Source organism: Salvia splendens, chromosome 8 (assembly GCF_004379255.2).
Source record: "Salvia splendens isolate huo1 chromosome 8, SspV2, whole genome shotgun sequence".
In the NCBI taxonomy this organism is placed as follows: Eukaryota; Viridiplantae; Streptophyta; class Magnoliopsida; order Lamiales; family Lamiaceae; genus Salvia; species Salvia splendens.
Window position 1 is genome coordinate 27,423,546 of NC_056039.1, and position 12,060 is coordinate 27,435,605.

Consider the following 12,060-nt stretch of genomic DNA (forward strand, 5'->3'; position numbering starts at 1 on the left):
GCTGTTGTTTGGTGATGCTCTGTGGTGCTTTGTGTTTCTGACCTCACTTCTATGTCTTCTAGAATGTACCTGCTTGAAAAATTGTTCAAATTTAAGCTTGACTTATCTAAAGACATTGATGACAATATTGATAGATTTCAGAAGCTTGTGCAAGACATTAAAAGGTCTGGTGATAAAACCATAGATGAATACACAAGTATAGCTCTAATGAATGCCATACCTGACTCTTATAGTGATGTTAAAGCTGCCATTAAGTATGGCAGGGATTCTGCTCCTCTGGATTTAATTGTAAGCTCCTTAAAATCTAAAGAATTGGAATTAAGGGAAAGAGCTGCTGATAAGAGTGCTTTTAATAGGGCTCTAAATGTAAGAGGAAGATATCAAACTAGAGGGGGCAAAGACTCTAATTATGGATCAGGTTCCAACTCAAATTCAAAGAAAAAGCATAGATCTAGGTCCAATAGCAGGGATCCTAAATCTTTTAGAAAGTGTTTCAATTGTGGGGAAGTAGGGCACTATAAAAAGGAGTGCACTAAGCCTAAAAAGAAGAAAACCCCTAATAATGACACTCAGCTTGAAAATCTTGTCAATGTGGTCAAACATGATGCTGATAATGAATGTGTTTTCATGGTGCAAGATCTGATGTATATTAATGCCTCTCCTGTGTGCCCCTTTACTTCAAATGATTGGCTTTGTGACTCAGGATGTACATATCATGTTAGTCCTTTTAAGGAGGTGTTCTCTGAGCTAAAACCTGTTATTAATACCTATGTGTCAATGGCTGATGACAAGAAATGTGAAATCCATGGAATTGGCACAGTATGTTTAAAATTTGACAATGGTTTTGTGCTCTGCCTGAAAAATGTGAGATATGTTCCTGATTTATGCTACAATCTGATGTCTTGCACTGCTTTAGAAGCTGCTGGCATGGGGGGAAAATGGGGGGATGGATGCATGAAAATTTGCAGAGGATCTATGTGTCTTTTCAAGGCCAAAAAGAAGTGTGGCTTGTATGTTTGTAATGCTGTGCCTCTATCATGTGAAAATGCTTATGCCAATGTGATTAAGAGTGATAAAACTATGCTGTGGCATGAGAGACTAGGACACATGAGTGAAAAAGGCTTGAATATACTGAAAAAACATGCTATGTTGACTGATTCTGATGTGCAAGGCAGCCTGCCTTTTTGTGACACCTGTGTGCTGGGTAAACAACACAGGGTTTCTTTTCCTTCTCCTGTGCCTTTTAATGTGAGCAAATGTGTTCTTGAGTACTTGCATATGGATGTGTGGGGTCCTGCCTCTGTATCTTCTCACTCTGGTTCTGTTTATTTTCTATCTATCATTGATGATTACTCTAGGAAGGTTTGGTGCTTTCTCATGAAACATAAGTATGATGTCTTTGAGAGATTAAAAACCTGGAAAATGTTGATAGAAACTCAGACATGTAAGAAGATTAAGGCTATCAGAACTGACAATGGCCTTGAGTTCTGCAATAAACAGATTGATGACTTGTGTGCTGCTCATGGTATTAAAAGACATAAAACTGTTCCTTACACACCCCAACAAAATGGAGTGGCTGAAAGGATGAATAGAACTTTGCTTGAAAAAGTGAGATGCATGCTTGCAAAATCTGGTTTGTCAAAAAAGTTTTGGGGTGAAGCTTTATTAACTTCTACTTATCTGATTAATAGATCCCCTTCTGTGCCTCTAAATGGTCAGTGTCCTGAGCATGTGTTTACTGGAAAAAACTTATCTCTTTCTCACCTAAGGGTGTTTGGCTGTACTGCTTTTGTGCATACTAAGTCTTATAAACTTGAGCCTAGATCTAGGAAAGGTGTTTATCTTGGATATCCTGAGGGTGTTAAGGGTTATAGAGTCTGGCTGAGAGATGAACCAGGGTTCAAGGTCATTATAAGCAGGGATGTTGTCTTTAATGAGACTGAATTCCCTTGCTTGAAATTGACCTCTGACTCATCTCTACCACCTGAGGACAGTGAACCTCTTATGGAGGAAGAGTCCTCAATACCACTCATTGATGTGGAAAATCAAGATGATGCTCCAAGTGAGGTGGATCAGCCTTTCTGGCATACTTATCCAGCTCTTACATCTGATGACACACCCCATGAAGGAGAGTTAATTGATAATGTGCCCCAAAATGTGAATGACAATGATGTGCATGCTAGCCCTATTAGGCAGAACTCTCCTGCTCAGAATGTGTTGCATAGTCCTGCTGGTGTTCAAAATGCTATTGATAATACTGACTTGAGCAATTAAGTGTTGGCTAGAGATAGGACTAGAAGGCTTAATGTTCACAAACCTGTTAGATTTGTTGGCTTGGTTGCTCTCATTAACTTGGCTTTTAATATGTTTGAATCTGATGGGGATGAACCCCAGTCTTATAAGCAAGCTACAAAGTCTAAGTTCTGGAATAATTGGCATGAGGCAATGTTAGAGGAGATGCATTCTCTTAGAGTCAATTTTACCTGGATTCTTGTTCCTTTGCCTCCTGGTGCATCTGTGGTTGATTGCAGGTGGTTATATAAGCTAAAAAATGAGGTGGAGGGTCTTAGGTACAAGGCCAGACTAGTTGCAAAAGGGTTTACTCAACAAGAGGGGGTAGATTACACTAAAATCTTTGCTCCTGTTGTTAAATTTACTACTGTCAGATTGATGCTTGCCTTGTGTGCTCACTTTAATTGGGAGTTAAAACAGATGGATGTTAAAACTACTTTCTTGCATGGTGATTTAGATAAACCTATCTATATGAAGTAGCCTGAAGGCTTTGTTGATCCCAAGCTCCCCAATCATGTGTGTTTGCTAAAAAAGGCCTTGTATGGCTTGAAACAATCCCCTAAGCAGTGGAATATCAAGTTTAATAATTGCATGCATAAGTTAGGCTTTGTAAGAAGTACTTTTGATGCATGCTTGTATTTTAAGAATCTTGAGTCTCCTGTGCCTGTGTTCTTGTTGCTCTATGTTGATGACATGCTCATTATGGGACCCTGTTTGAAGACTATCAAATCTATGCAGTCTGCTTTAAGTGAAAACTTTGACATGAAAGACTTAGGTGATGCTCAGAAAATCTTAGGGATAAATATTTTCAGAGATAGAAAGTGTTCTACCCTTGTGCTGCATCAAGAACCCTATGTGTGCAAAGTGCTTAAAAAATTTAACATGTTTGATGCAAAACCTACTTCAGTTCCCTTGGCTGCCCATTTTGTGTTGAGTAAAGATCAATGCCCTCAAACTAAATCTGATATTGATGCTATGAAGAAGGTTCCCTATGCTAATGCGATTGGCTCAGTGATGTACTTAATGGTAAGCACTCGGCCTGACATTGCCTATGTTGTGTCATGCCTAAGTAGGTACATGTCTAACCCTGGTCCTGTGCACTGGGAAGCCTTAAAGTGGCTTCTGAGATATCTGAAACAGACTGCTAAATATGGCATGTGTTATTCTAAATGTGATGAAGGTGTTACTTTAACTGGTTTTGTGGACTCTAACTATGCCAATGACAGGGATAAGAGGAAGTCAACTACCTCCTATGTGTTACTGTCTGCAAGTCTTGTGTTAGTTGGAAGTCTCAGTTGCAGCATATAGTGGCTCTTTCCACTACTGAGTCAGAATATATTGCTATCACAGAAGCAATGAAAGAGGCAATCTGGTTGAAGGGAGTACTCTCTGAACTTAAGTTTGTGAAGTTATCTCCTATTGTGTTCTCTGATTCTCAGTCTGCAATTCAGTTATGTAAAAACTCTGTTTTTCATGATAGGACAAAACACATTGATGTTAGATTTCATTACATTAGAGACATTGTAGAAAAAGGTGAAGTATTTCTTCAAAAGGTTCACACTGATAAAAACCCTGCTGATATGGGGACAAAAAGCTTACCTGTTGAGAAACTTCTTTTCTGCATAAGGTTTTTGCATTTTGATTTAGGTTAGATGCATGTCCCGGGGATAAAGTCCTCAGTCATTTACTTGCATTGGTAAAGCAGGTATATGGCTAGAGGCAGGAAGTCCTCCTAGACTAATGAGTTTAATCCCTCTGGTGTCTGGAGGCAGCATGGTGATTCCCTAAAGGCCAGTGAACCTTGGTTGTGTTCTTTGAGGCTGAGGGGGATTGCCTTATTGGCTGTGATGAGTTTCACTTTAGCTTGTAGCACTTGCTGGTTTCTCAAAATGAAGTCCAAGGTGGAGTATGTTGAATAATTGGTGGACCTTCATTTGGGCTTGTCTATTTCCTTGGCCCATGTGATGATTGAATTGGGCTTGGCCCAATACTTACTCCTCATACTCCAGATGCCGCCATGTGTACTCTCACCCGGATCAAGGCTCTAAGCCGTTGGATGGCGATGTGTGCTTGTTATGTGAGAGGTTAGACCCTTCAGTTTCATTCACTCTTTTACATACACTCTCTCTCACTTCTCTTGCTCTCGCTCTCTCTCGCTCTCTCTCGCTCTCTCCTTCTGCTTTCTTCTCCGACGGCTTTCCGTTGGTTCTTTTGGTGATCTTGCACGGTTGAAAGTGCAAAGGATCTAGCTATAGTAACTGAGGAGGCAACCACTTCGGTTGCTGAAGTGTTGGGCGAATTAGGGTTTCATGTGTGAGGTTTTTCTGGTGAGATCGTTCTCAGAGGTGATAGATCTGGTGTTGTGGAGCCTGTTGGTGCTGGAATCTGGAGTGTGAGGTTAATCACCCAAGGATTCAGTTGTGCTCCCTTGGATCTGTGTTCTTGAGAATAGGCTGGTGCTATCGGCGAGTGTCTGAGCCGAAGCATTGTGTTTCAGTGTGTTTGCTCTGTGTTCTGTTGTGTTTACTTGTGTAACCTTGTTAGATCCGTGAGGATCGGTTTCTTGTGTTACTGACTCGGTTGTTGAGTGTACAGGTGGAAGCCACTGGAGCTTGAACTGGATTCTTATCTTGTGTAATAGTTAGACTCATATTCTGTATTTCGATATTCAATTCCTTGTAATATCAGTCGCTTGGTTGGAGTTTGACTGAGCTCCCTTATAAAGAACAAAGAGGTCTTGGTAATTAGTGAATCCGATCTAAGTTTGATCCCTACAAATTTGATTTTGATTAATCTTTCCAGCGTCCAAAAGATGACCATTTAAAACGAAAGTCTAAAATAGATTTATTAAAATTGATATGTTAACCCCAAACGTATTGGATATGTAGTGAAATACCTAACCTACGTTTGATCTGTGGAGAGGGATGTGTGTATGAAAGACATTGATTTTGATAACGTTAAAGAATTTAATTGTATATTGTAAATTTGTTATCGATAAAAAGTTAATTTTGATTCGTAGTTTGGACATGGCCAATTATAGACTTATTATGTGTTTAATAGGAAAGATAAATAAACAAAACATAACAAGAACATAATATTTTAGATATTTTTTGTCATATAACTTTAACATAGATGAGTTATCTAGTCAATTGAAACTGCCCCTTATAATCCTATAACAAATATGGAGAACTCGCAATTTCGAACCGTTCTTATACATGCATGGACGGATCTAAATGAAGGTAGAGACGGGCAATTCCATGCCTCACCTCATATTTTCCACCCCATATATATGGTGTACATATTTTAAAATTTAGTATCCGTCCCATGTTACTTGCATTGTTGCATTTCGCCTCGTCACAAACTACTTACACTATTTCTAGTTGAAGTTAGAATTAATGTATTTAATTAATATATTAAGTTAAGAGCTCCTTTATTAAGTGATGTCTTGTTACACTTCAAATTCTAATTTAATTACACTAAACAATCAACCCCAAATTTACGGCCTAAAATGAAAAGTGCAAGTAATATGGAAGGAGTATTTCTTTTAATATCTCACCAAATGCTCCTCAAATTCTTAAAATTTCTATATATGTAAATTTGCTCTTCATCCTACAAATTTCTAGCTCTGCCCCTATATACATGCCTTACTGAAATTAGTAGTAATCATTGTATGTGTTATGTTCAGTTTTTCCATTTTGGTCAGTCCGTGAAATGTTGTCAACTTTGCTTTTATTCTATTTTTGGTAAATGGTCTCCACTTTCCACTAACTCTTTACACTCACATTCTATTATAAAACTAATATATAAATGTGGGACCCTCATTCCACTAACATTTTCAACTCACTTTTTTTTACATTTCTTAAAACCCATGCCAAGTCAAACTTGGACAACATTTTATGGACGGCGGGTGTATTGTTTAAAGTAAATTATCTTCTTAATGTTGGCCCAATGTACAATATTAATGTAGAAGAGACTCTCTTCTACACTATTCTCTCTCTTACTTTACTTTCTCTGCATTTTAACTATTTATTTATCATTTTTTTCAAAACACATGCACAAAAGAAACGTGTCACTTAGGCTATGACAGAAGGAGTATATTAGTATTATAATTTGTTAAATTTAAAATAAGAAAAAAGGAAAATAGAATGGAATAGCAATTTATGGACTAAATGAAAGGAATAGATATTCCCATAAAAAATAGAATGATGATTCCTAAATGAAAAATATACCATTCCATTCTCTCATTTTATTCAGTTATACCAAGCAGAGCCATAGTAGTGAATCTAGTGATAGAGCATTCCTTACGGTCGACATTACCCTGTGTGCAGTGGTGGTGGGAATTCAGGACAAGGGGGGACGATGGTACCCCCAAATATTTTTTTTACTACTTGTATTATATATATAATTTATTAGTAATGTATTTTACAAAATTTTCCAAAAGATAGCTATGAATATTGAAGGAAGATTCATCTAAATCTAAGGAAATAAATCAGAATATAAGGTTTGAGATAAAATTTAAATTAAAAAATTAAACCCTAATTAAAATCTATAAAAAAAACCTCATTCCATCAATTGCCAGACCAAGTCTCTAGTCCGCAATCCTCCACCTTCCCTTCCCATCCGGTGATCAGCAGCCTGCAGGAGCAGAGTCGTGCTCGGCGCTCCGTCAACTGCAGAACATTCAATCCAGCCATCCGGCCTCAGAGCCTCCAGGTTTGTTTCTTGATTTCTATGAGTATTAAAAGCTTTATTGCAGTGCTGCTAATCTGCTATGTTGTTAAAACTTTAATTTAATATTTATTAAATTTATCATTCTAGTTATAGTTGTAGCCGTAAACTTGTAGTTGGGAATTGAGAAAGCATGAGTTTTATACTTTTATATAGTTTGAGTTATCTATAAGCTGCAAAATACCATTTCTAGCTAGATATAAGTTTGTATATTTTTAATATTTTTGCAGAAAGTAGGATTAAAAAGAATGAAGAAACAATCTGATCTTCGAAATATGTTCAAAAGAATGAAATCTCATGATAGTTCAAGTTCTTCGGCTCCAAATGATAATATGTCTCCTTCAAATGCTAGTGCGTCTCTGGCTCCTCCCAATGTTACCGTGACTCCTTCAAATGTTAGTGTGTCTCCGACTCCTTCAAATGTTACCGTGACTCCTTCAAATGCTAGTGTATCTCCGACTCGAAGTGTCCCGTAAATGGAAAAAGAATTGATTTACGATGTTGAAAAACTTAATCATGATCCTGCAAAAAGAGATAGTATAATAAAATATCCTCCAAATGAGCGAGATGCAGTTAGGAGAGCATATATTCTTAAAAAGCCTTGTCAACCAAGATCTCACAACTTTCCTAGGAAAAAATTGGAGGACGTCGATTTATGCCTTATTGGTTCGATACATGGGATTGGCTTGAATATAGCATAACAGAAGATGCTGCATTTTGTTTTGTTTGCTACTTGTTTAAGAATGAAGTTGGACTTATTGCGGGGGAGATGCACTTGTGAACAAAGAATTTAAGTCGTGGAATAAGCCGGACAGATTTACGAAGCATATTGGTGGAGTAAAAAGTGCTCACAATCTTGCTTATGAGAAATATGTGAACTTAAGAGATGGCAAAAAAAGTCTATTCTTGTTTCTCTTGATAATGCCACCGAGGTGGCCATAAAAGAATATGACATTCGCTTGAAGGCTTCAATTTCATGTTTGCGTTATATCTACTGCGGCAAGGTTTGGGCTTTCGTGGACATAGAGGAAATAGTGAATCCCTTAACAGAGGAAATTTTCTTGAACTTTTGAAATGGTTAAGGACACATAATGAAGTTGTTTCAAAAGTGACTTTGGAAAATGCTCCTGGAAATTGTCAATTGATATCTCCAACTATTCAAAAGGATATTATCAATTGTTGTGCTAAAGAAACAACTAAGCAAATTGTGGAAGAACTTGGTGTTGACTATTTTGATATATTAGCGGACGAATCAAGTGATGTGTCACAAAAGGAACAATTATCTCTTTGCCTACGCTATGTTCAAAGAAAAATGGGACAGGTAGCGGAAAGATTCATTGGTCTTGCTCATGTTGGTGATACCACAGCTTTATCTCTTAGAAGTGCAATCATATCATTGCTTATTGAACATTCATTTAGCCCATCTAAGATTCAAGGACAAGGATATGATGGGGCTAGTAACATGAAGGGTGAAATACATGGATTGAAGACTTTGATTATGGAAGATACTCCAAGTGCTTACTACGTCCACTGCTTCGCCCACCAACTTCAACTGACTCTTGTAGCCATTGCAAAAAAGAACGATGAATGTGCTTGGCTTTTTGATACGATTGCAAATTTATTAAATGTTGTAGGAGTTTCTTGCCAGAGACGAGAATTGATTCGTGAAATTCAAGCACGAAAACTTGCTCAAGCCTTGGAAATTGACGAGCTTGAAACAGGGTCAGGGGTAAATCAAGAACTCGGTTTGAAGAGGCCCAGGGACACTCGTTGGAGTTCTCACTACAAGACTCTTTTAAATGTCGTGGACCTATTTTCTACAATTGTTAAGGTTCTTATGATTATTGGAAAGAATGGCTCTAAATCGGATGATAAGTGCAAAGCTCAAGGCATTTTGTACTCAATGGAGTCATTTGACTTTGTTTTTATGGCACAACTAATGACTACTATATTTGGGTACACTAACAATTTGTGTCTTGCTTTGCAAAGAAGGGATCAAGATATAATTAATGCTATGAGGCTTGTCTCTTTAACCAAAAGTCAACTACAAAAAACGAGGGAGGATGGATGGGAGATTCACTTGAACAAGGTAATCTCATTTTGCAATAATCATGGCATTGTTGTTCCAGATTTGGAAGCTTGTTATGTGCCTCATAGAAGATCAAAGCGTTTTGTTCAACAAGTTTCCTATCGTCATCATTTTCGCATTGATGTGTTTATAGAGGTAATTGATTTATTACGTCAAGAATTTGACAATCGATTTGATGAAGTCAATATGGAGTTGATCAGATGCATGGCTTGCTTCAGTCCTAGAGATGGCTTCTCTTCTTTTGACAAAGAAAGTGTGTACCCAAACTTGCAACATTTTATCCTTCTGATTTTTCAAGCATTGATTTGAGGCCTCTTGATTGTCAACTTGATATATTCATGGAGGATGTGAGAAGAGATAATGACTTTCAGAATTTGCAAGATCTTAGTTCTCTTTCAATGAAGTTTGTTGAAACAAATAGGGATGTGGCTTACCCCTTTGTCTTTTTGCTTATCAAGTTGATTTTGATTCTTCCGGTTGCTACTGCAAGTGTAGAGAGAGTATTTTCTGGAATGACGTTTGTGAAAAATAAGTTGCGAAATAAAATTGGTGATAAACCTTCGAATGATTGTTTGGTGACTTTCATTGAGAAAGAAATGTTTCTACAAGTCTCTGATGATGATATAGCCCATCGCTTTGAGGAAATGAAGACTCGTAGAAAAATAAATTAGATGTTATGTTTAGTTTTTGGTTTATTTTGTTTTAAAATACACGAGTTCAAAATTGAATAATATTTCAAATATTATTTTACCGTTATTTTCTATTTTTTAAGTGTTATGTAATTATTTATCATACGACTCTTATCCCCAGATGACAATTCTTGGATCCGCCACTGCCCGTGTGGATAGGATTTCTATTTCGGATGTTTGATTTGTGTGTGTTAGTACAAATGATTCGTATTCAGGCGTTTGGTTTATTGGCTTTGTCATAAAATAAAATTATTGACTGTCAATTGTGACCTTTATTAATTAATATATTTCCCATTTTGTCTTTAATGAAGAAAGAAAAAAGTAAGCAGGAGTAAAGTAAGTGAGAAAAAATGCGTTGACTTTTACTAAAAATGAAAATGACTTCACTACTAAGGAACAAGGGTAAAATGACTCTAATACTGTGGAACGCAGGGAGTAAGATATTGTGGTTAGGGTTATAATTGGAATTATAATCTACTGTCACAAGAAACAAGAAATAAATCGGGGCCCAATGTGCCCTAAAAGTTAACAGCTCATTACTTTGTTATTTGCTCAGGCCTAGACCATTTTGGAGCCCAATAGCAAATGAAACAAATAAACCAAAAAATGAGTTAAGACCAAATAGTACTACTACTACTACTTTTTATCTTGTCATTACATACAAGCAAAAGAGGCCCATAGAACCTCATAATTTCACATTATAATTTAGTTTTCTTTCATTTTCATTAGAACTTACGTTTTCTTTTCTTTGCAAGTTTCAGGTATCTTCATTAATTATATTTCGTTCAGCTTTAATTTTAAGTAGCTAAATTTCTAGCTGATTCTAGTGTTTGAATGGTAAATAGATGTACCTGAACTCAACTGGTTCAAATCAATATGTTTGCCCCTCCATGATTTATGATCCATGGTATTACACGTGTTGATATATATGCTCAATATTGATGCTTGCTAGTTATTCAATTAAAGACCTAAAGTTTTAATTGTTTAACATAATTTAGGAAATCATCGGTTAAATCGTGATTCTAGATAGAGATAGCTAGGTAGATCATAGAGTTATTTTTAGTGAGATTTCGTTAGTTAGCGTAGTTTCACTTTAATGAAACGCATGAGCTTCATGCGTCATTATGAAAGACGCATGAGCTCATGTGCCTTTACTTGAAATGATTGAGATTAATTAGTAGAAGAAGAAGTAGATGAAATGAAAGACACATGGGATTCTTGCGTCTCTTATAAAGTTAGAATTAAAAAAAAACTTTCCAGATTGGAAAGCTCAATGGTAGAAGGATCTAAAAGTAGAATTTCACTGGAGAGAGGTGCTAATTTAGTAACTCTACGAATATTTTTTACGGTGAATTTTATCATCATATTTTTTTAGAGATTATCAACATTTTAAAAATATCACTAGCGGAAATTATGGTGATCTGAAGATGGCTTTGGGATCACCGAGGATTAACAATGTATCCCGATGGGAAAGTATGCCGAAGCACTGGATTATTACACCGATGTGATTTTCAACAATGTATCCATTGTATTGTCTGCCTTTTTTTAATTATGTTTTAATACTCTTAGCTATCTGCTCAACCTTGCTAGTATGGTTATTGAAACGTGCTATGGTATTGTTGAAGTCGCAAAATCAATTGTGTTATCTCAATCACAAGGTTCCTACTTCCTAAGGCTGGAGAGCTGCATTTGCCATGCCAAAACTTGCTTGTTGAGTGTCAATATACACCTACTTGAACTATGAATAGTGAACTGCACAAAAGGCCCCTAACTTTTCGCGGTGTAACAGCAGAGGCCCCTAACATTTAAAAATCCCACCACAAGGATCTAACAAAATATATAATCACAAATCGTATTTTTTCGGACCATAACACCCTTAGGGCCTGAAAGGGCAAAGTCGTCCTTTTGCATGGCCGCCACTGCATCCACCTGCTGCATATTAATTATTCAAACAAATAGTATTTTCAGTCTCCATGTCAGCCGCTGCAAAAGTACAAGTGAGGGAGAAATCAAATATGTATATGTATATGCATATGTGTGTGTGAATAAATTCAATTTCAGATCTATGAATAAAGGATTTTTCTGTTAGGAATTTTTATGTCGGAAATTGAATATCTGACACTGTTCCTTCTCAAGTTTCAAAATGCACTACCTTTCCTTCTTTATTTTTCTTTGCATTGCAAGACAAAATATTACATAAGGCCATCCACGATAGGAATAGCCCAGCCATAGCCTAGCCACAAAATCCTTCTGCCACAACAC

At 36.8% G+C, this 12,060-nt stretch overlaps 1 protein-coding gene across 1 annotated transcript; it reads left to right on the plus strand.

Moving 5' to 3' along the window:
- Positions 1 to 3,647: 3,647 nt before the first annotated feature.
- On the plus strand, positions 3,648 to 9,780 carry LOC121746006 (zinc finger MYM-type protein 1-like). The gene is made up of 5 exons (XM_042139946.1): positions 3,648 to 3,939; positions 3,998 to 4,068; positions 7,251 to 7,492; positions 8,104 to 9,244; positions 9,364 to 9,780. The coding sequence occupies exons 1-5, from the start codon at positions 3,648 to 3,650 to the stop codon at positions 9,778 to 9,780; spliced, it is 2,163 nt and encodes a 720-aa protein (XP_041995880.1).
- The last annotated feature ends 2,280 nt before the right edge of the window (positions 9,781 to 12,060 follow it).

Coding starts and splice junctions, on each gene's coding strand:
- LOC121746006 (XM_042139946.1), top strand. CDS start 3,648: ATGAAAGAGGCAATCTGGTTGAAGGGAGTACTCTCTGAACTTAAGTTT. Junction 3,940..3,997: donor GTTTTTGCATTTTGATTTAG/GTTAGATGCATG, acceptor TTGGTAAAGCAG/GTATATGGCTAGAGGCAGGA. Junction 9,245..9,363: donor GCATTGATGTGTTTATAGAG/GTAATTGATTTA, acceptor TGACAAAGAAAG/TGTGTACCCAAACTTGCAAC.